At 43.0% G+C, this 24202-nt stretch overlaps 2 protein-coding genes across 2 annotated transcripts in view; one reads left to right on the top strand and one right to left on the bottom strand.

Annotated features, from left to right (window-relative positions):
• The window catches only part of GCN1 (GCN1 activator of EIF2AK4), an 88185-nt gene extending 79624 nt beyond the window's left edge, over positions 1 to 8561 (top strand). The window contains exons 56-58 of the mRNA XM_070763101.1: positions 1611 to 1718; positions 5882 to 6100; positions 7646 to 8561. Of these exons, the coding sequence (XP_070619202.1) occupies positions 1611 to 1718; positions 5882 to 6100; positions 7646 to 7771 (453 nt within the window). The 3' untranslated portion in view covers positions 7772 to 8561. The remainder of the gene's footprint in view (positions 1 to 1610; positions 1719 to 5881; positions 6101 to 7645) is intronic.
• Positions 8562 to 9820: 1259 nt separating this feature from the next.
• CCDC60 (coiled-coil domain containing 60) overlaps positions 9821 to 24202 on the bottom strand; it is a 39651-nt gene continuing 25269 nt past the window's right edge. Inside the window, exons 8-16 of the mRNA XM_070763110.1 lie at positions 23711 to 23960; positions 20385 to 20472; positions 19595 to 19642; positions 17629 to 17709; positions 17367 to 17456; positions 15547 to 15657; positions 12530 to 12661; positions 11420 to 11609; positions 9821 to 10381 (exon numbers count right to left, since the gene is read on the bottom strand). Coding sequence (XP_070619211.1) covers positions 10277 to 10381; positions 11420 to 11609; positions 12530 to 12661; positions 15547 to 15657; positions 17367 to 17456; positions 17629 to 17709; positions 19595 to 19642; positions 20385 to 20472; positions 23711 to 23960 — 1095 coding nt within the window. The 3' untranslated portion in view covers positions 9821 to 10276. The remainder of the gene's footprint in view (positions 10382 to 11419; positions 11610 to 12529; positions 12662 to 15546; positions 15658 to 17366; positions 17457 to 17628; positions 17710 to 19594; positions 19643 to 20384; positions 20473 to 23710; positions 23961 to 24202) is intronic.

The raw sequence follows: 24202 nt of genomic DNA, 5'->3' as shown, positions 1-24202 counted from the left end.
CTTATAATCAGGAAATTTCTCCTTAGTTCTAAGTTGCTTCTCTCCTTGACTAGTTTCCACCCATTGCTTCTTGTCCTGCTTTCCAGTGCTTTGGTGAATAGTTTGACTCCCTCTTCCTTGTGGCAGCCCCTCAAATATGGGATGGGAGGGGAGGGGAGGGGATGGGATGGGATGGAATGGAATGGAATAGAATAGAATAGAATTCTTTATTGGCCAAGGGTGATTGGACCCACAAGGAATTTGTCTTTGGTGCAGATGCTCTCAGTGTACATACAAGAAAATAGACACTTGTCAAGAATCATGTGGTACAACACGTAATGATTGTCATAGGGGTCAAATAAGCAATCAGGAAACAATATTAATATAAATCTTAAGAATACAAGCAACAATTTACATACAGTCATGAGTGGGAGGAAATAGGTGATAGGAATGATGAGAAATAACTAGTAGTAACAGTAATGCAGCCTTAGTGAATAGTTTGACAGTGGTGAGGGAATTATTTCTTTAGCAGAGTGATGGCATTTGGGAAAAAACTGTTCTTGTTGTCTTGGTCTGCAGTACCTTGGTGAGGTACAACAATGATTTGTCATATGGTACAAATAAGCAATCAGGGAATGATCAATATTAATATAAATTGTAAGTAATAATAAGGCAGTTGCTTAGTTGACGGGACCCAGAGAAGGCCAACTCTCTGGGACTTAACCGGTCGCTGGGATTCGAGCGGCAGCAGGCGGTCCCGGAGATATTATGGTCTGGTGCCATGAAGGGCTTTATAGGTCATAACCAACACTTTGAATTGTGACCGGAAACTGATCGGCAACCAATGCAGACTGCGGAGTGTTGGTGTAACATGGGCATACCTTGGGAAGCCCATGATTGCTCTCGCAGCTGCATTCTGCACGATCTGAAGGTTCCGAACACTTTTCAAAAGTAGCCCCATGTAGAGAGCGTTACAGTAGTCGAGCCTCGAGGTGATGAGGGCATGAGTGACTGTGAGCGGTGACTCCCGGTCCAGATAGGGCCGCAACTGGTGCACCAGGCAGACCTGGTCGAACGCCCCCCTCGCCACAGCTGAAAGGTGTTTCTTTAATGTCAGCTGTGGATTGAGGAGGACGCCCAAGTTGCGGACCCTCTCTGAGGGGGTCAATGATTCTCCTCCCAGGGTAATGGACGGACAGATGGAATTGTCCTTGGGAGGCAAGACCCACAGCCACTCCGTCTTGTCTGGGTTGAGTTTGAGTTTGTTGACACCCATCCAGACCCCAACAGCCTCCAGACACCGGCACATCACTTCCACTGCTTTGCTGACTGGACATGGGGTGGAGATGTATAACTGGGTATCATCGGCGTATTGATGATACCTCACCCTTGGATTCATTGGTTTTATATGAGATTATTTTAGTTGGGTTATAATTGGGGGTTTTATAATTATTGTTATAGTTGACTTATTTTTTATTTATTGTGCTATTGTATTGTATTGTTCTTTTTATTGCTGTAAACTGCCCTGAGTCCTACTGGATTGGGTGGCATAGAAGTCGTAAAAAATTAAATGGAATGACCTAATCTTATATCTGATGGCTTTTTGCTTGCTGCTAATTTCCTGGCTGCAGATCCCTATTGCCGTCAGCGGCATCCGAGGAATGGGCTTCCTCATGAAGCATCACATCGAAGCCAACAACGGGAACCTCCCCCCGAAGCTCTCCAACCTCTTCATCAAGGTAAGGCCCCAGTTCTTGGGCATCAACCCCAAAGGGCTGGCTTGAACGGGACAGCTGCACTTCAGGTGTTTTTGCACAGATTGTCCTGCGATGGGAACACGGGAATAATCTATAGCAGGGGTCCCCAACCCCTGCCCCAGCCTATTCGCAACCGAGGACTGTTCTGTCTGGGTCACTCCAGAAGCTATGACCAACCCAAAAAGATAAGCCAGACACACCGGTAAAATTCAAATACAGTTTTATAATGTTCAAGAGAAACGAAGCTAACAGAAAATGTCCTTACAAAGCAGGAAAACACTGGAACTCCAAATATATACACGAAGGCAATTGTCCATGCATCAATATAGGATTCTTGCTGCCAAGACGAGGCTGTAGATAACAGACATACACCTCCCACGGTTCTTCACGACTGCTGGGCCACAAGCCAGGAACAAAAACGCCGAGAAACAATGCAGGTTACAGGAACTCCAAACTGATAACACTCCACATGGCTTCAAGAGTTTGCCTGCCTTATAAACCCTTCCCTGCTAATGAGGACCACACCCAAGCCCTGGTGTTCCTTATTCAATGCTGACAATATTTCTTCAATTGATCCTTCCTTTGATCTAAACGTCTCTGTCACATGTCAATGACAGCTTGGGCTTTGTCACCTAATGACTCCAAAGACTCCAAGCTACTGGCTGGAGAGAGCCCCTCCCCGGGGCTCCCATGCTGTTCTTCCTCGTCACATTCCTGACTGGACTCTCCCCCGTCCGACTTCCCAGCCCCCTCTTCTTCGCTGTCAGCCTCCTTCGGGCATGGAGCCAGCAAGACGCAGCTGGTCTTTGATCTTCCCCAGGCTGAACCACAACAAGGACTTAAAGCCTATAACTTAGTCCAGAATTTTTGTTTCCCGAGCGAGACCGTTGTTAAGTGAGTTCGGTTCCCATTTTCTTTCTTTTCTTTTTTTTGCAAAATTTCTTTATTGAGTTTTCACAAATAATTCAACTCACAATTTATTCCGTTTTACAGATCATAAACCATCTTTGTTAATGTTTTTTAGTAGATTTTTTTTTACCTGTTACATTCCATTGTATACGTTTAAACTTTACAAATTTATTTTCTAATATTTATTACATTCACTAAATGATAAATGAAACTATTTACAAGGTAACTGTAGTTAGAAACATAGAAACATAGAAGTCTGACGGCAGAAAAAGACCTCCTGGTCCATCTAGTCTGCCCTTATACTATTTTCTGTATTTTATCTTAGGATGGATATATGTTTATCCCAGGCATGTTTAAATTCAGTTACTGTGGATTTATCCACCACGTCTGCTGGAAGTTTGTTCCAAGGATCTACTACTCTTTCAGTAAAATAATATTTTCTCATGTTGCTTTTGATCTTACCCCCAACTAACTTCAGATTGTGTCCCCTTGTTCTTGTGTTCACTTTCCTATTAAAAACACTTCCCTCCTGGACCTTATTTAACCCTTTAATATATTTAAATGTTTCGATCATGTCCCCCCTTTTCCTTCTGTCCTCCAGACTATACAGATTGAGTTCATGAAGTCTTTCCTGATACCTTTTATGCTTAAGACCTTCCACCAACTTTGTTAATGTTTTTTAGTAGATTTTTCTTTTACCTGTTCCATTCCACTGTATACATTAAACTTTATAAATTTATTTTCTAATATTTATTACATTCACTCAATGATAAATGAAACTATTTACAAGGTAACGGTAGTTTGTTTCAATTGTACTGTTGCTTCATAGTACAGTGATCCCCCGGTTATTGCGTTCCCGATCATTGCGAACGGGCTAATTTGCGATTTTGCAACCCGGAAGTAAAAAACACCATCTGCGCATGCGCGCCCTTTTTTCTATGGGCACGCATGCGTAGATGGCGCCGGGCAGATCAGCTGCTGGGCGGCTTCCCTGGGTCTTCCCCCTCTTGCTGGCGGGAGGGCGAAGCCCCCCCCCTCGCCCGCCGTTCGCCGCTCGCCCGCCCTTCGCCCGGCCACCCGCCGTTTGCCCGGCTCGCCCGCCCTTCGCCCGGCTCGCCCGCCCTTCGCCCGGGTTGGGGGCTCGGGGGTTGCTGGAAAGCCCCCCCAGGCCGGCTCCGATCTTTTAAAACAGGCGTGTCGCTTCTCCACTGACTCCTGGAGAACTTCCCCGCTTTAGGAGTCAGCGGAGAAGCGGCGCGCCTGTTTTAAAAGATCGGAGCCGGCCTGGGGGGGCTTTCCAGCAACCCCCGAGCCCGGGTTGGGGGCTCGGGGGTTGCTGGAAAAACCCCCCAGGCCGGCTCCGATCTTTTAAAACAGGCACGCCACTTCTCCGCTGACTCCTGGCGAACTTCCCCGCTTTAGGAGTCAGCGGAGAAGCCGGGCAAAAACGTCGCCGCCGGCATGTCCCGAAGCCAAACGAACCCGGGTGGCCGGGCGAGCAGCGAGCGAACGGTGGGTGGCCGGGCGAAGGGCGGGCGCGGCAGCAGCGAGGAGTTTGCGTGGGCAGCGGGGAAACCCCAATCTTCGGCTCCTCGCTGCTGGGAAGTAAAAACACCATCTGCGCATGCGCAGATGGTGTTTTTACTTCCGCAGCGCTACTTCGCAAAAACCCGCTCGTTGCGGGGGGTCCTGGAACGGAACCCTCGCAATGATCGGGGGATCACTGTATATTATTTCTATATTCTCTTTTGAACCCATTCATGCCATTTTTGCCATGTTCGTTTTGATTCCATGATTTTGTTTCCCTTGATTGAATTAGTAATTTCGTCCATCTCCACACATGTATATATTTTATCTATAATTAAGTTTTCCGTTGGGGTCTGGTCGGCCCCCATTTTCATAACCTTCCTTACGCCCGTTGTTAAGTGAATCTGGACTCTCCATCGATTCGGCTCGTCAGAAAGTTGCCGAAAGGGATCACATGACCGCGGGACACGGCAAACATCCTAAAATGGTCACCTTTTTTCAGCACCATTGTAACTTCAAACAGTCACTAAATGAACCATTATAAACCAAGGGGTCAGAGTTCCGAGTGATAAATCCCTGGCAAGCAAAACTCCGAGGTAGATTCCTCAAAGAATAGTTTTACTGGAAAGACAATATATTTTATATATTTATTTATTTATTGGATTTCTATGCTGCCCCTCTCCGAAAACTCGGAGTGGCTTACAACATATAAAAACAGTAAGTTACAATAAAAATAAACCCAATTACATTGAAAATTACATAACTATCTAAAATTCCTAGTTATATTAAAATCAATTGCACCCATCCATTTGTTAGCCAGGGGATAAGGTCTAATCAGCCTTTCCTGGTGAAAACCGGCTCCGAAATCTCCCACAATTTCCCCTAATTAAAAACACAAGATTTTCTACTTTCTACCAGTCGCACGGTCCAATCCCAGAGTGGTCTGGCAACCAGGTGGCATCAGTCCACCTTCCTCTGACCACGAGTAAGAATGACCTTGGTTCTCAAGAGAAAGCATTTTTGTTTTGCCTACAGGATCCCTTCTGTCTCAAATTCCCCCCTCCCTGTTCCTCAGCTCCAATGTTGCAACACCGAAGTGATCCAAATTTATCTATCTATCTATCTATCTATCTATCTATCTATCTATCTATCTATCTATCTATCTATCTATCTATCTATCAGATTTGTATGCCGCCCCTCTCCGCAGACTCGGGGCGGCTCACAGCAATAATAATACAATGTAAACAAATCTAATATTTAAGTTTAAGTTAATTTAAAACCCCAATTTAGAAACCAATCATACATACTAACATACCATGCATAAATTCTATAAGCCTAGGGGGAGGGAAAGTCTCAATTCCCCCATGCCTGACGACAGAGGTGGGTTTTAAGGAGCTTACGAAAGGCAAGGAGGGTGGGGGCGACTCTGATATCTGGGGGGAGTTGGTTCCAAAGGGTCGGGGCCGCCACAGAGAAGGCTCTTCCCCTGGGTCCCGCCAAACGACATTGTTTAGTTGATGGGACCCGGAGAAGGCCAACAATGGCTTCGGTTAGACCAGTGTCCGGGATTGACCCACAGACTTAACCTGTAATATCTTCTCAGGGGTGTTCAATTTATTCCGCAAAAACTAGCCAGCCCTTGAAACATCTGGTGCCATAACCAGTTGAAGCTTCCTGATTATATCCTCCCCCCTCTTGCTTTTGCTCAGTGTCTTCAGAACCCATCCAGCGACATCAAATTGATTGCGGAGAAGATGATTTGGTGGGCCAACAAAGCCCCCCTCCCACCCTTGGACCCTCCTGTGGCCAAGCCCATCCTCAAGGCCCTGCTGGACAACACGAAAGATAAGAACACCAGCGTGAGGGCTTACAGCGACCAGGCCATTGTCAACCTCCTGAAGATGCGAGAAGGCGAGGAGACGATTCAGGTATTGACCCACCTTAGGTGGGGCGGAAGGAATGAGCACCAAATTTTGAGCGTTGAGGAGCCGAAAGTGATGGGAAGAACGAACCTGTTGCACACTTTTATTTTTTGCAATGGGCGTCACTTTGCAAAGTGTGGAGTTGGGATGGAGGACTAAAGGAAGCCATATGATGGTTTCAATTGATGGGAACCGAGCGGCATTTGGTTTTTTTAGACCAGGCTTGTCAATGGTTTGATAATTTATATTTCATTTAAGAAAATGCTAACGTAGTGTGCAATAGTAGGCAATAATACTATTAAGAATTTAATAAAAAGAGACAGTTTGGTGTAGTGGTGACACCGGGATTGAAGTCAAGAGCCTGTGAGTTCTAGTCCTGCCTTAGGCATGAAAGTGGGCTAGGTGACTTTGGGGCCAATCACTAGGTGACAGTGAGTTCTAGTCCCGCCTTAGACATGATAGCTGATTGGGTGACTTTAGGCCAATCACCAGGTGACAATGAGTTCTAGCCCCACTTTAGGCAAGAAAGCAGGCTGGGTGACTTCGGGCCAGTACACTACTCTCAACCCAACCCAGCTCAGAGGGGAAAATAGGAGGAAGCAATCTTAGTTAACTTCAGTGTGTTGAGTTATTTGTCAAAATAATAAAGGCATGATATGAATAAATAATTTATGATTGATAGATAGCTAGATAGAATTAGATAGATAGATAGATAGATAGATAGATAGAGATAGAAAGATGAGATAGAGAGATTAGATAGATAGATAGATAGAATTAGATAGAATTAGATAGATAGATTAGATAGATAGATTAGATAGATAGATAGAATTAGATATAGATTAGATAGAGAGATGAGATAGATAGATAGATAGATAGAATTAGATATAGATTAGAGAGATTAGATAGATAGATAGATAGATTTAGATAGATAGATAGATGATCGATAGAAAGATGAGATAGAGAGATAGAATTAGATATAGATTAGATAGAGAGATGAGATAGTTAGATAGATAGATAGATAGATAGAATTAGATATAGATTAGATAGAGAGATGAGATAGATAGATAGATAGAATTAGATATAGATTAGAGAGATTAGATAGATAGATAGATAGATAGATAGAATTAGATAGATAGATAGATGATCGATAGAAAGATGAGATAGAGAGATAGAATTAGATAGATTAGATAGATAAATAGATATAGAATTATATAGATTAGATAGATAGATTAGATAGAATTATATAGATTAGATAGATAGATTAGATAGATAGATAGAAAGATGAGATAGAGAGATGAGATAGAGATAGACGAGGTAGGTGGGTGGGTGGGTAGGTAGGTAGGTAGGTAGGTAGGTAGGTAGATAGATAGATAGATAGATAGATAGATAGATAGATAGATAGATAGATAGATAGATGAGGTGTGCTGCCCCTCTGAATCGAGACCTGGAAATAGGTCCGGGAGGAGACAAATAGCACCTTTTACAGCTTTAGAAGCCTAGAGATGGCCAAAAACCCTTTTCTCTCCCCTTCCCCTCTGCTGTCTCTCGCAGTCCATCTCGAAGATCCTTGACGCGGCCAGCTTGGAGCTGTTGAACGAGAGTTGCCGGCGATCCCTGAAGAAACTGGCCAACCAGGCCGACTCGGTGGAACAAATCGACGACACCATCCTGACGTGAGGCGCAAGTTGGCCCTTGGGACCCCTTGGCTGCCTCTGCGCTGCGAGTCTCCCAAGCCGACGGAAATGTTTTCATTTTTGAAAATGCTAATTGTGAGCCGGTTAAGGGGGAGGGAGAAAAAAAAAGAAGAAAGGGTCGAAGACACTGTGTGTGTGGGTTTGTGTGTGGTGTGTGTACATATATATATATACATATACAAGCACACACATATATACATACATATGTATGTGTGTGATTTTTTGTCAAATATATACACACACACATACATGTATGTATAAATGTGTGTGTGATTTTTTGTCGAGTATACATATATATATACACACATACATATGTGTGTACATCATATGTGTGTGTACATACATACATGCACTCATACATATATACACACGCATACACACACATATATGTATGTGTGTGTATGTGTATACACATACATATACACACACACACGCCAGAATAGCCTTAATTATTCTGCTACTTTAAACAAGAGAATTTGGCCTGCCTTCCCCCCCATTTTTTTTACAAACAAAAATTCTAAAATAGTCCCGTAGTGAGTTAGTGGCGAATTCACCCAACCTTCTCCATGGAAAGGGGACTTTTCCACTCCGGTTAAGCGGGGAAGGAAATTTGGCTTGTTTGCTGAAAGCAAGTTTTCATATAATTAGTTTTAATGCGGCCCCGTAGGTTCTTGCAAATCACATTGTTGGAGCCCGAGAAACGCAGAAAAGGGGAGGATGTGGAAAAGAGCTTGTTTGGATGGTGATTTAATAAAAAGCTTTCAACTGAAACCTCAGTGATTGGTGCACATCCTGCAAATTGACAACGACAACAATAGATGGTTTGCTGGAGTTTAATAAATTCCCAACCTTTGGGAATTCAGAAACACATGTCTAAACCAACATGCGTGGGCTTGATTCATACAATGCCTTAAGCCAGTGTTTCTAAACCTTGGCAATTTTAAGGCAGGTGGACTTCAACTGCCATAACCCAACAAGATATAATCCGAGGTCTCCAAAGTTCGCCATTTTAAGACTTGCAGACTCCCAGCATTCCTTAAGTCAACTCTAACCCCGATTCATGCTGGCTAGGGAATTGTGGTGTTCAAACCCACCAGTCTTTAAAAGTTGCCAAGGTTCAGGGACGCCGCATTAAGTCCTCGACACGGGTCACCACAAAGTTCAGTTAACTGTGATCCTCAGGGATTCAAACAGATTTCCTTACCTGTTCTATCCGCAGGTTGAAAACGAAGGAGGAATCCACGCCCTGATATTTCAAATCGTTTTATATAGAAAGCGTCATTTATACAAGCCAAAATTCACGCATGTGAGTTCATCTGGGCAGCTTCTCAGTGAGAGCAGTTAAAAGGTATCGGTCCAGTGTCTAGGTTGCTGCCGAAGATCAAAGCTAATTTGTGCGTTCCTTTATGAGATAAAGAGTCTCGAATTTTACTGACTTACATTTACAGCTTTCCAGACTCCGCAAACAGTGCAATTCTACTCCAAGGATTCTAGCAGAGAAGTAACAGTTGGCTAGCATAACATAGCTGGAAGCCCTAAACATCAACTGACTCCATTGCAAAACCCCGAATTTCCCACCGCCCACCTTTAAATACCTATGGGGAGTGGTCAACAATTCCCTAGAGTTAACAAACTACACACTACTTCCTTTTCCAATACAAGTATTCTTGTCTTTTTCTTAGTATTCTAAAACGGGCATCTAACAAAGGTTCCAGATCTTCCTCCTCCTCCTCTAAGTCAAACCCTAATGTCATTGGCATATCTGCCACCTCTGGTGGTCCTTCAGATTCATCCAGGTCTATTTCACTCTCACTCTCTGTATCAGCTGGCAAAACCACTAGTCCAGTGTACCAAGAGGGTCTGGCTCATCCTCCCCAGAATCTATCATTACCAGAGTTGGTCGAGGACCATTCACAACATAACCCAGCAGTGTGGGGTTTGTTTGGATTTTTTTTTGCACAATGTTAAATTCATTTTGCAGCCAGCAGCAACAACAACAACAACAACAGAAAGGTTTCTTCGGAGACTGTTCAATGCTTAAATAGGGATTTTTAATCCATCCAGGTTAAATACAGAACAAGAAACAGCGATAACGCAAGAGTCGGAACTGATGAACCCTTTTAAGGCCTATTTTGTTCAGTAGACGAAGCTGATCACCGTAAAGAAAGGGATCTGCTGTCCCACAGACCAGAACTGGGCCAACTCTCTAACAGTCCCTTTAAATAAACATTAAATTTAATGCAACGACAAAAAAAAAAACATTTTAAAAAACAGAACAACAGTATTGTAAAGTGAAGATGGCTTGGGCTGATCAATTCTCTCTGTGTCCGAACCTGCAACCCAAAAGAGCTCGAAACACACTCCTGAGAATCAGCGTTTTCCAGGTGGGATCCTTCGGCATCCACCAGAAGTTGATCTCTTGGGGATCGCCAACGACCCTTTCTTCCACAAAGGGGGGAATCTCCTCTTTGAGCCGCGAGTGTCGGGGTCACAGAGGGGGGGCGCTGTGCACCCGTTTGGGAAGCAGCACCCGAGCTTGCAACCACTGCTTGTAGTCTTCTTCGGGCATATCCACAATATATTCACGCAGGAACTGTGACGGGGGGGGAAATACACACACACACACACATATATTGAGAGTTGTCCTACAAATGCAAGTTCCAGGTATACAGTGTTCCCCTCGATTTTCGTGGGGGATGCGTTTCGAGACCGCCCGCGAAAGTTGAATTTCCGCAAAGTAGAGATGCGGAAATAAATACACTATTTTTGGCTATGAACAGTATCACATGCCATCCCTTAACACTTTAAACCCCTAAATTGCAATTTTCCATTCCCTTAGCAACTATTTAGATTACTACTCATCATGTTTCTTTATTAAAGTTTATTAAAAAAAATATTTATTAAAGGTGGACAAAAGTTTGGTGATGACATATGATGTCATCGGGCGGGGGAAAACGTGGTATAGGGGGGAAAACCGCAAAAGTATTTTTTAATTAATATTTTTGAAAAACCGTGGTATAGACTTCGCAAAGTTCGAACCCGCGAAAATCGAGGGAACACTGTAGTTATAAATAAAGAGGCAGTAGCCATCACAATCTCCAAATGCTTAAAGTTTATTTTAAAACTACTAAAAAGTTACTAAGCTTTTGTCAATCCCTATTGACTTCGTCAAAAGCGTACAATCTCCGTTGGAGAGACATATATATATTCACCTGTTAGCACAGGGAAGCTAGCAACAACAAAGCTAATTACAGGAGGGAAGGAAGGGTGTGGGCCTACAACGCGGGCCATGAGTAAATTGAGCAGCATTATAGAAGATCAGCTATGTCTTCAATGGGGATTTTAATACTCTGACGAAGTTAGTAGAGGACTAATGAAAGCTCAATAATTTTGGTAGTTTAAAATAAATTTTAAACGTTCCAGAGATCATGATGGCAGCCCCGGCAAAATGTTTAGCAAGTCTGTCCGACAGGGAGATGAATAGTTGTTTGCCACATATATTCACCCATTGCCTTTTATCCCCAGAGCTAGGACGAGGCTTTGTATGAAGGGGGTTCAGGGAAACAGCATTGTATCTCGGCTTTTTTAAAGACCGAAGCAGCCAAGTTCCTTCCCGCACACAATCTCTCACCTCCACAGCTGCGCAGATGTCCGGAGAGCAAATTTCCCAGATCCGGAGTTCTCCCAAGACCTTCAAAAAAGTCGGAGGGCGGATGCGCAAGTCCGGATTCCTGGCAAACCTTTCCAGCTTCTTGAGGACTTTCTGGGTACGGCGGTCTCTCCTGATGTCGTCGGGAATCCTTTCCAGCAAAGTGGAAAACCTTGGTGGGGAAAAAAATAAAAAAATACTAAACTGACCCACTCTTAAATCACTTGCGGTGCGACCAGAACAACCTGGAATCGAACACACTCAAAACCGTGGAAATGATGGTAGACTTTAGGAGAAACCAGCTCATATTTGGACCTCTTACAATACTAGACAACACAGTATCAACAGTAGAGACCTTCAAATTTCTAGGTTCAACCGTATCACAAGATCTACAGTGGACACCTCACATAAAAAATGCCGTCATAAAAGCACAACACAGAATGTTCTTTCTGCGCCAACTCGGGAAGCTCAAACTACCCAAGGAGTTGCTGATACAGTTCTACAGAGGAATCATTGAGTCTGTCATCTGCACCTCTATAACTGTCTGGTTCGGTTCTGCAACCCAACAATACAATACAATACTAGACAACACAGTATCAACAGTAGAGACCTTCAATTTCTAGGTTCTATCCTATCTCAAGACCTAAAATGGTCACCTAACATCAAAAACATAATCAAGAAAGCACAATAAAGAATGTTCTTTCTGCGCCAGCTCAGGAAGCTCAAACTGCCCAAAGAGCTTCTGATCCAGTTCTACAGAGGAATCACTGAGTCTGTCATCTGCACCTCTATCACTGTCTGGTTTGGTGCTGCAACCCAACAAGACCGACACAGACTTCAGAGGAGAATCAGAACGGCAGAAAAAGACAATGGCTGCCAACCTACCTTTCACCTGTAGATTGCACGAGTCAAAAAGAGGGCAGTGAAAATATTTACTAACCCTTCACATCCTGGACATAAATTGTTTCAACTCCTACCCACAAAACATCAATACAAAGCACTGCACACCAAGACAACTAGACACAAGCACAGTTTTCCCCCCCCAAACGCCATCACTCTGCTAAACAAATAATTCCCTCAACGCTTTCTCACCAGTTTTCCGATTCTGCATCCTGTTCGGGCTCCTTGCCCACCACGGACTGTTTCATTCGCTCAAGATCTTTCCGGAAACGGGTCAGATAGTTTAGGCACAGGTATTTCTGAATGTTCTTTTCTTCTCGTCTCCTGTCAAATGAGTAAGGCATGTTTTAAGCAAACATAAGCATCCAAAGAAGTCTCTTAACACTTCCAGCATCTACAGGTGGCCTATAAATTCAGTGTGAACTGGCCTTTCCAGTTTCGCTGTCCAGGGTTCCAAATAATATTAAAATTAATAATAATAATACATTGTGATCGTGGAGAAAAAGAAAGTATGGATCATCGACATCGCAATCCCAGGAGACAGCAGAATTGAGAAGCAGCTAGAGAAATTAGTGAAATACGAAGATCTAAAAATCGAGCTACAACGACTCTGGCATAAGCCCATGAAAGTGGTCCCAGGGGTACTTGGCACGCTGGGCGCAGGGCCAAAGGATCTCAGCGGACATTCGAAAACCATCGGAATTGACAAAATCTCCATCTGTCAATTGCAAAAGGCCGCTTTACTGGGATCGGCAAACATAATTCGCCGCTACATCACGCAGTCCTAGATGCTTGGGAAGCGCCCGACTGGTGATGAAGTACGAAATCCAGCATAGTGATCTCATTTGCTGTGTTGTATTGACATAATAATAATAATAATAATAATAATAATAATAATAATAATAATAATAATAATAATATTTATTAGCCTCTGGAGACTTGGGGCATCTCACAACAACAATAAAAACAATATAGGTGCAAATCTAATAATTAAAACTATGACTAAAACTCATTATCTTAAAAAACAATCGATATTACACAATCATAAGCACACATAACTTTTAATAGTCAGAAAGAGGGGCATGTACTAATTACCCCATGCCTGATGACATAGATGGGTCTTAAGGATCTTGCAGAAGGCGAGGAGGGTGGGGGCAGTTCGAATCTCTGGAGGGAGCTGATTCCAGAGGGCCGGGCTACCACAGAGAAGGCTCTTCCCCTAGGCCCCGCCAGATGACATTGTCTGGTCAAGGGGACCTGGAGAAGGCCGACTGTGGGATATGATTGGCAGCTGCAAATAGCATCCGAAACTAAATCAGAGTCTGGGGCATAGTGTTCCTCAAAAATTTATTAGCAAAGTCATGTTGCCATTATCTGGGAGACAACCAAATCGAAGGCTACCAGGGTTTCTCCACCCAGTTTAAAGTTCACTCCCTTGTTCCCACATTCACAAGTCCATCACGTTGACCAGTCTCCTCCTTGCCAATGTGTCCGTTACTCCCATCAACTTCCCGACAGGTGCCAAACAAAGGGTGACCTTGAGAGTCTAGGCACCTTGAGAATCTGGGATTCCCTTCTGTCCCCCACACTACACACATTGAGTTCATTCAGTCTTTCCTGATAAGTTTGATGCTTAAAACCTTCCATCATTTTTGTAGCCCCTCTTTGGACCCATTCAATTTGATCCATATCTTTTTTTAGGTGAGGTCTCCAGAACTGAACACAGTCTTCCAAATGGGGTCTCCCCAGCACTCTACTGCGGGATCACCATCTCCCTCTTCCTGCTTGTGATACCTGTAGCTATGCAGCCAAGCATTCTACTTGCTTTCCCTACCGCCCGACCGCACTGTTCACCCATTTGGAGACTGTCAAAAATCACAACCCTCAATCCTTCTCTTCTGAAGTTCTTGCTAACACAGAACTGCCAATACAATACTTGGAGTGAGGATTCCTTTTCCCCAAGTGCATTATTTTACATTTGGAAACATTAAACTGCAGTTTCCATTGCTTTGACCACTTATCTAGTAAAGCTAAATCATTTGCCATATTACAGACGCCTCCAGGAATATCAACCCTATTACACATTCTACTTGCTTTCCCTACTGCCTGACCGCACTGTTCACCCATTTGGAGACTGTCAGAAATCACGACCCCTCAATCCTTCTATTCTGAAGTTCTTGCTAACACAGAACTGCCAATACAGTAAGACCTCACCTATCGCTGGTGTTACGTTCCAGACCCGGCCGCGATAGGTGAAATCCGCGATGGGGAATTTATCGACTGATAGTACTTATTTAAGTATTTATATTGTAATTGTTTGGTAAGTTTTCATTGTTTTAAGTATTTATAAACCCTTCCCACACAGTATTTATTTTAGATACAGTATTTAAATACAGTATTTACAATTTTATATATATATTTTTTGAAAAACCTGCCGATCGAGTTCCGCGGGCTGTTTAAATCTGCCGATCGACTTCCTCAGAAACCAGCGAAGATCCGCGAATGATTTTTCTCATTAATATTTCTTGAAAACCCGCGATGAAGTGAAGCCGCAGTAGGTGAAGCGCGGTATAGCAAGGGTCTACTGTACAATACTCAGAGTGAGGATTCCTTTTGCCCAAGTGCATTATTTTACATTTGGAAACATTCAACTGCAGTTTCCATTGCTTTGACCACTTATCTAGTAAAGCTAAATCATTTGCCATATTACAGACGCCTCCAGGAATATCAACCCTATTGCACATTCTACTTGCTTTCCCTACCCCGACTGCACCCATTTTGAGACTGTCAGAAATCACGACCCCTAAACCCTTCTCTTCTGAAGTTCTTGCTAACAGAGAACTGCCAATACAAGACTCAGATGGAGGATTCCTTTTCCCCAAGTTCCACCAATGATGGCTTTGGACTGACACTGACCTTTCCCTACCTGTAGAGTAAAACTAAGGTACTTAACAACACAAATTTTCGGGCTCAATTGTGCTTGTATGGCCTTCCTATATCTCGTACAATATTTCTGAATACATTTGAATTTCTTTTCGGGATGTTTCTGCAATACGTCTGCGTTTTGCTTCTTTTTCTTTACTCGCGGCTTGTTTATAGCATCGGTTATCGGGGTGGGGTTTGTTTTGTTCTAATTTGTGCTCGGCCTGGACTTGCGAACCACGTCGGTGGCTTGCAACCTGAAAGCGATGCGGGAGGGCTCCACTGACCTCTCCAGGATGTCAAGCTGATCGTGCAGCCGGAAGGCGTTTTCTTGGGCCACGTCAAAAAACTGTTCTCTCATCTCATGGCACATTTGCAGCTTCCTTTTAATGAAAGAGCTGAAGGGGGGAAGAAAGACACAATAAAAGGGAAAGAAAGAAACAGAAAAAATTAGAAATAGAAATGAATAAAATAGAATAAGAATAGAACAAAACAAAACAGAAACACAACAGGAATAGGAATAGGGAAAGAAGGAAAGAGAATAGGGTAGGGTAGGGTAGAATAGAATAGAATAGCCATAGAGTAAAGTAGAATGGAAGTAGAGTAGAATAGGAGTAGAGTAGAATGGAATAGAAATGGAATAGAATAGAATAGCCATAGAGTAAAGTAGAATGGAAGTAGAGTAGAGTAGAATAGGAGTAGAGTAGAATGGAATAGAAATGGAATAGAATAGAATAGCCATAGAGTAAAGTAGAATGGAAGTAGAGTAGAATAGGAGTAGAGTAGAATGGGATAGAATAGAATAGCAATAAAGTAAAGTAGAATGGAAGTAGAGTAGAATGGAATAGAAATGGAATAGAATAGAATAGCCATAGAGTAAAGTAGAACGGAAGTAGAGTAGAATAGGAGTAGAGTAGAATGGAATAGAAATGGAATAGAATAGAATAGCCATAGAGTAAAGTAGAATGGGAGTAGAGTAGAATGGAATAGAAATGGAATAGAATAGAATAGCCATAGAGTAAAGTAGAATGGAAGTAGAGTAGAGTAGAATAGGAGTAGAGTAGAATGGAATAGAATAGAATAGCAATAGAGTGAAGTAGAATGGAAGTAGAGTAGAATAGAATAGAATAGAAATGGAATAGAATAGAATAAATAGCAAAAGCAATAGAGTAGAATAGCAATAGAGTAAAGGGGAATGGAAGTAGAGTAGAATATTTTATTTATTTATTTATATTTATGTATTTGTCAAACAGTTACAGGATGGTAATTTGTTCAAATAAAACATTAGATAAGTAATGATAAAAAGTAATGATAGGAGACAATAGAATAGGAATGGAATGGAATAGAATGGAATAGGAGTAGAGAGAATAAGTAGGGCCGGGTACAATAGAATAGAATTACAACAGAACAGAACAAGAATGAACCAAACCGAACAAGAATGAATAGAATAGCAAAAGGAATAGAGTAGAATAGCAACAGAGTAGAGTAAAGTAGAATGGAAGTAGAGTAGAATAGGAGTAGAGTGGAATAGAATAGAATAGCAAAAGCAATAGAGTAGAATAGCAATAGAGTAAATATAGTAGAGTAGAATAGGGGTAGAGTAGAATAGAAATGAAATAGGATAGGATAGGATAGGAGTAGAGAGAATAGGTAGGGTTGGTACAGTAGAATAGAATTAGAACAGAATGGACCAAGAATGAACCAAACTGAACAAGAATGAATAGAACAGAATAGAATAGAAAAAGCAACAAAGTAGAATTGAAGCAGAGTAGAGTAGAATAGAATAGAAGTAGAGAGATAGGTAGGGTTGAGTACAGTAGAATAGAATTAGAACAGAAGAGAACAAGAATGAATAGAATAAAGAAGAAAAGAATAGAATACAATAGAATTGCAATAGCACTTAGACTTATATACCACTTCTTAGTACTTTGCAGCTCTTCCTAAATGGTTTACAGAATCAGCCTCTCGCCCCCAACAATCCGGGTCCTCACTTGACCCACCTCAGAAGGGTGGAAAACCGAGTCAACTTTGAGCCAGTCAGGATCGAACTGACAGCGGGCAGAATTAGCCGGCAAGTACTGCACTCTAACCACCACCACCTTCCTACCTTTGAGGACCGCAAATCTCGGTGGTTTTGTCGTCTTCCATAAACGTGGCGGTCGTGGTTTTGTCTTCTCGGACAGTCACGGCCAGCGAACTACAAGGGGACAGAGACCACGGAGGGGGAATCAACAGGGTCTGTCAGGGACCTTGGCCTTTTTCGACATCTGTAATGATACCTTCGCCAACTCTGGAACACGCAACGGAACCAGCAGAGCGGAGAAGGATTTATACGGACCGGCCTTCCCTACTTCCGAGCCCTTCCTCACCTCTTTCTCTTGGGCTCCACTGAGCTTCCTTCTTTATGAATTCCTGTGCTGGTTTTATCGTCCTTCGAAGAGCTTGCCGAGCTGGAAAAAAAAGGACCAGATTATCCTTCAGGCCCCTCGCCCTCCAGCCCTCTATTATCCTAGGACAGGGATTTATTTATTTATTGGATTTGTATGCCGCCCCTCTCCGCAGACTCGCGGCGGCTAACAACAATGATAAAAAAACAACATGTAACAATCTAATTTAATAAAACAACTAAAAACCCTTATTATAAAAACCAAACATACCATACACAACTTGTAATGGCTTAGGGGAAGGAATATCTTAACTCCCCCATGCCTGGCGACAAAGGTGGGTCTTGAGTAATTTGCGAAAGACAAGGAGGGTGGGGGCCGTTCTAATCTCGGGGGGGAGTTGATTCCAGAGGGCTGGGCCCGCCACAGAGAAGGCTCTTCCCCTGGGGCCCGCCAAACGACATTGTTTGGTCAACGGGACCTGGAGAAGGTCAACTCTGTGGGACCTTATCGGCTGCTGGGATTCGTGCGGTAGAAGGCGGTTTCGGATGTATTCTGGCCCAATGCCATGTAGGGCTTTAAAGGTCATTACCAACACTTGGCTGCTTTAAGACTTGGGGGAGGGGGGACTTCAACTCCCAGAATTCCCCAGCCAGCATGGAGAAACCTTTGAACCCCGTGATGGTTATATCTGCCGGCACGCGAGCCGTTGCCCAACTCAGCTCCAGAATGCATGGGCTTGCTGGCCGGCTGATTTTGTTTTTTTAATAGTTTTTATTGAATTATTTAAATTTAAAAAGAGAACATAGAAAAAAAAACACAGACAAACAAACCCCCCAAATTATCTAATTATTAATTATTTTGTACATATCCATCAAACACATCTTAGAGTAAGTCAATTCGACGGCTGATACGAGCGATAATGTAAGAAAATTGGTTTTGGTTATTCACTTAATTTATGGTTTTGTGATGCTTTGGACCGCGTAGAATCCATCATAGGTATAATAATGCATTTCTTATATATCAAATTATTCATAATTTGTCTCAGAAAATTTAACGTTTATGTAAATTAATTCCTTTTTTAAAAGAAATATGTATATATATGTATATCTATTTCATATTAATATCTCATTTTTATTTTTTTATTTTTTTTAACCATTCATCAAAATCGTTCCATGTTTTATAATATTGGCTGGCTGATTTTTGGTTTGCACGGAGGTTCTGAGAAGGCGTTTTCAGCCCCTAGGACAGTGATGGTGAACCTTTTTCCCCTGGGGTGCCGAAAGAGTGTGGGCACACGTTATCGCACCTGCGCGAGGGCCCACACCCATAATTCGATGCCTGGGGAGGGGGAAAGCAACTTCCCCCTCCTACTGGAGGCCTCCTGGAGGCTGGAAACGGCCTGTTTCCCAACTTCTGGTGGGCCCAGTCGGCTCGTGTTTCGCCCTGCACAGGCTCCAAAGGCTTCCCTGGAACTGGGGGAAGGTAAAAATGCCCTCCCCCATCCCCCTGGAAGCCAAAAACGCCCTCCCAGAGCCTCTGTACGAGCCAAAAATCAGCTGGCCGGCACACACATGCACATGAGCTAGGGCAACGGCTCGTGTGCCAGCAGATACGGCTCTGCGTGCCACCTGTGGCACCCGTGCCATAATTTCTCCATCACTGAACTAGGGGGCAAGAAAGACTTTGGAGCCTGCGGAGGGGAAAAATGGGCCCACTGGGCCCACTGGAAGTTGGGAAAGAGGTCGTTCCCGGCCTCCGGAGGACTTCCAGGTGGGTGGGGGAAGACTGTTTTTACTTTCCCCAGACTCCAAGACTACCAGGAAAAAGATAATCAGTGTCGTCTTAACTTTGAATGGCCACTAAATGAATGGTCATAAGCCGGGGACCAAAGAAGAGACCTTCGGGGTTTTGCACGCAATCCATGGGTGGGAGGATGATCGTTGCTTACCTCTTGCCTCGTTGTCCAAACGATACTTCGCTCTCAAACCTTTCAAGACTAAAAAAAAAAAAAGAGAGGGAGAAGAACTTGAACTTTCCTGATAAGTTTTATGCTTAAGACCTTCCACCCTTTTTGTAGCCTGTCTTCGGACCCGTTCAATTTGATCAATATCGTTGTGTAGGTGAGGTTCTCCAGAACTGGACAAAGTATTATTCCAAATGGGGTCTCACTAGCGCTCTATACAGCGGGATCACTGTCTCCCTCTTCCTGCTTGTTATACCTCTAGCTATGCAGCCAAGCATTCTACTTGCTTTCCCTGCCAGCTGACCGCACTGTTACCCATTTGGAGACTGTCAGAAATGAAGACCTCTAAATCCTTCTCTTCTGAAGTTTTTGCCAATACAGAACTGCCAATACAATACTCAGATTGAGGATTCCTTTCCCCCAAGTGCATTATTTTACCTTTGGAAACCTTAAGCTGCAGTTTCCATTGCTTTGACCGCTTACAGTATCTAGTAAAGCTAAATCATTTGTCATCATTCATTTCAGAAAGACCAGCTGTGCCACCATTTGACCCACTCTGGGGGGATGAGGGTTTTTCTAAGTCTTTGACTGGCCTCTGAAGGCCAGGAGGGTTAAGAAGCCTCATCATGCCATTGCCCCATGGAATGTCCACCTCCAGTCTGGGCCCACGTGAACCCTTGCACTGGAATACACACCCTGCCCCCTTTTTAAATTAGAGACGGGAGGGCTCTCCCCGCCTGCCCACCCCCTAAAAAAAGCCAACTTTCCAACTTACTACTGTGGTTTTGTACTCCAAAACAGATTCTCCTTGCTAAAATTCTTAGCCACGTCTTCGTGTATCATCCGAAGTAAGGTCTGGAGGTCTGTGGAAGACAGAAAGAGGTTTGGGGGGAATGAAGTAGAATTAAATTCCAGGAAACTCTCGCCTCTTTGGAGAGTTTGCAGAGAAAAACCTTGGATGGCCAAGATGTGAAAAGTAACAGACAGGCCCAAAGGTGGACAAAACACACCAGGTCCGGATGCATAAATAATCTCATTTGGCAACTATATAATCTCGAAGTGACTTACTTTCCAACTCATATTAATTGCTGAAATGTCATAAAACGTCTTGGGTGGGTATTTTAGAACGTGTAGAAAACAGCCTCCATCCATAACAACATCTTCAACATCTTCATCAATGACTTGGACGAGGGGATAGGGAACTTATCAAATTTGCAGATTTATTTATTTATTTATTTATTGATTGATTGGATTTGTATGCCGCCCCTCTCCGCAGACTCAGGGCGGCTAACAACAGTAACAAAAAAACAGCACGTAAATCCAATACTAAAACAACTAAAAAACCCTTATTGTAAAACCAAACATCCATACATACAAACATACCATGCATGAATTGTAAAGACCTAGGGGGAAAGAATATCTCAGTTCCCCCATGCCTGACGGCAGAGGTGGGTTTTAAGGAGCTTATGAAAGGCAAGGAGGGTGGGGGCAGTTCTAATCTCTGGGGGGAGTTGGTTCCAGAGGGCCGGGGCCACCACAGAGAAGGCTTTTCCCCTGGGCCCCGCCAAACGACATTGTTTTGTTGACGGGACCCGGAGAAGGCCCACTCTGTGGGACCTAAGCGGTCGCTGGGATTCGTGCGGCAGAAGGCGGTCTCGTAGATACCCTGGTCCGGTGCCATGAAGGGCTTTATAGGTGATGACCAACACTTTGAATTGTAAGCTGGTAGGAATAAGATAAGCTCAAGATGGAGAAGGATCTTGAGAAACTTGAACATTGGGCGCTATCTAACAAAATGAAATTCAGTGGTGAAAAAAGTCAGGTTCTACATTTAGGCAAGAAAAACAAAACGCACAGGTACAATTTATGTGGAACATTGCTCAACAGTAGCAACTGCAAGAGGGATCTTGGAGACTTAGTGGACAACCATCTAAATAGGAGCCAGCCGTGTGCAGCAGCTGCCAAAAAAGCCAACACAGTTCTAGGCTGCATCAAGAGAGGGATAGAATCAAGATTGCGTGAAGTGTTGATACCACTTTATAAGGCCTTGGTAAGGCCACACTTGGAATACTGCATTCAGTTTTGGTCGCCACGATGCAAAAAGGATGTTGAGACTCTAGAAAAAGTGCAGAGAAGAGCGACAAAGAGGATTAGGGGACTGGAGGCTAAAACATATGACGATCGGTTGCAGGAACTGGGCATGGCTAGTTTGATGAAAAGAAGGACCAGGGGAGATATGATAGCAGTCTTCCAATATCTAAGGGGTTGCCACAGAGAAGAGGGAGTCAACCTATTCTCCAAAGCACCTGAGGGTAGGACAAGAAGCAATGGGTGGAAACTAATCACAGAGAGGAGCAACTTAGAACTAAGGAGAAATTTCCTGATAGTCAGAACAATTAATCAGTGGAACAGCTTGCCTCCAGAAGTTGTGAATGCTCCAACACTGGAAGTTTTTAAGCAGATGTTGGATAACCATCTGTCTGAAGTAGTGTAGGGTTTCCTGCCTAAGTAGTGGGTTGGACTAGAAGACCTCCAAGGCCCCTTCCAACTCTGTTGTTGTTATTCCTTCCTTCCTTCCTTCCTTCCTTCCTCCCTTCCCTCCCTTTGGATGTATCATAGAATCATAGGGCTGAAATGAACTTCTGAAGTCTTCCTAGTTTAGAAGTCAGCAACCTTAAACACCCGAAGTGTGTTTATGTATGTGTACATATTCTACTTGTAAACAACCCGAATCAATAGAACTCTAAGAGATATTTACGAAGCGGTTGACCCCAAAATCCATAAGTACGGTTAAAACACATCCACGTTGAGCAGAAATTAAATCAACCAAGAACTAATCAAGGTTCCTGAAAAACCCAAGAATAAAACAATAGCCCTCACGAAAAAGGAAGGAATCTCACCCTAATTTAACATAAGGAGGTAAATCGATGGAAGTACAAATTAAAGACGGGGAGAGAAACCATTTCACCAAATCTCTTTTAGAGGAATTGTGTCGCGAAGAACATTAAAATCACTCACAGGGACAAGGCAAGGCTGTTTTGCAAACTTTAGAGAGGAGCTGGGTTTTCATTCATTAAAGGACAGGGTCAAAATATTTTCCCCAGGAAATACCGTATTTTTCGGAGTACAAGACACACCTTAGGTTTGGGGGAGGAAAAGAGAGGAAAAAATCTACCAGGTACAGTGTTCCCTCGCTTTTCGCGGGGGATGCGTTCCAAGACCACCCGCGAAAGTTGAATTTCCGCGAAGTAGAGATGCGCAAGTGAATACACTATTTTTGGCTATGAACAGTATCACAGGCCTTCCCTTAACACTTTAAGCCCCTAAATTGCAATTTTCCATTCCCTTAGCAACCATTCAGATTATTACCATGTTTATTTATTAAAGTTTATTTAAAAAAATATTTATTAAAGGCAGACGAAAGTTTGCCAATGACATATGACGTCATCGGGTGGGAAAAACCGTGGTATAGGGAAAAACCCCGCAAAGTATTTTTTAATTAATATTTTTGAAAAACCGTGGTATAGACTTTCTGTGAAGTTCGAACCCGCAAAAATCGAGGGAACACTGTATTCACCTGGCTAGCATCCTTAGTCTAGTCACCTACAGCACATTATTTTTTTCCCTGGTTAGGGCTCAAAAAAATAATCAATGGGAGTAGCAATGAAGACAAGCCTGCAAAGACTAAAGGCTGGAAAAAAACTTTTTAGGAGCAGCAATGAAAAAATCCTGCAAACAGGGAAATTTGTTAGCGCCTCATTAGGGCTGGAAAAAAAAGCTTCAAAAAACTACATTCAGGGTATAAGAAACACCCAAAGTTTCAGTCTATTTTAGGGGGGAAGAAGGTGCATCTTATACTTTGTTTTTTTTAAATATTGTATTATTGTTGTACGCCGCCCAGTGACCAAAAGGAGTTGGGCACATTATAAATTTAATAAATTAAAGGTGCTTTTTTCAAGAGACAACTGGACAATCTTTCCAGAAATAAAACAAAAGAAAAAACCCCAGAAAGTCCAGTTGCCTCTTGAAAAAAATACAACCTGGATAACGGAGAATCTCCAGGGACTTTGAGTGGTCCCTTCGGTTGGTCTGGGGGCTCACAGGGGGTCAGGTGTTCTTCTTCCTCTTTGGTCTGCTTGCTGTAGCTGGACTCCATCTCTTCCACCTCCTTGGTGCTCTCCGAGGTAGGCTGGGCCACTTCGTCGGAGCCAGGGGTCAAAGAACTGGTGCTGGCCAATGTGGTTTTGCTATGCGGCGACGACAGCCCGCTGATCTTGGACATGCTCCCGGTCATCTTGGGTGACTTTTTGCTGGACGGGCCGCGAATCTGCTTCTGGGTGTATCTTCTGCCCTGGAAGAATTGTTAACAGAATGACAAGAGTTATTATTATTATTATTATTATTATTATTATTATTATTATTATTATTATTATTATTGTTGTTGTTGTTGTTGTTGTTGTTGTTGTTGTTTATTATTATTATTATTATTATTATTATTATTATTATTATTATTATTATTATTATTATTATTATTATGTCAATACAACACAGCCAGTATTGACATAATAATAATAATAATAATAATAATAATAA

This window comes from Erythrolamprus reginae, chromosome 10 (genome assembly GCF_031021105.1).
Source record: "Erythrolamprus reginae isolate rEryReg1 chromosome 10, rEryReg1.hap1, whole genome shotgun sequence".
Lineage (NCBI taxonomy): Eukaryota > Metazoa > Chordata > Lepidosauria > Squamata > Dipsadidae > Erythrolamprus > Erythrolamprus reginae.
Note: the sequence above shows the minus strand (reverse complement) of the source record. Positions and strands in the feature narration are given on the sequence as shown.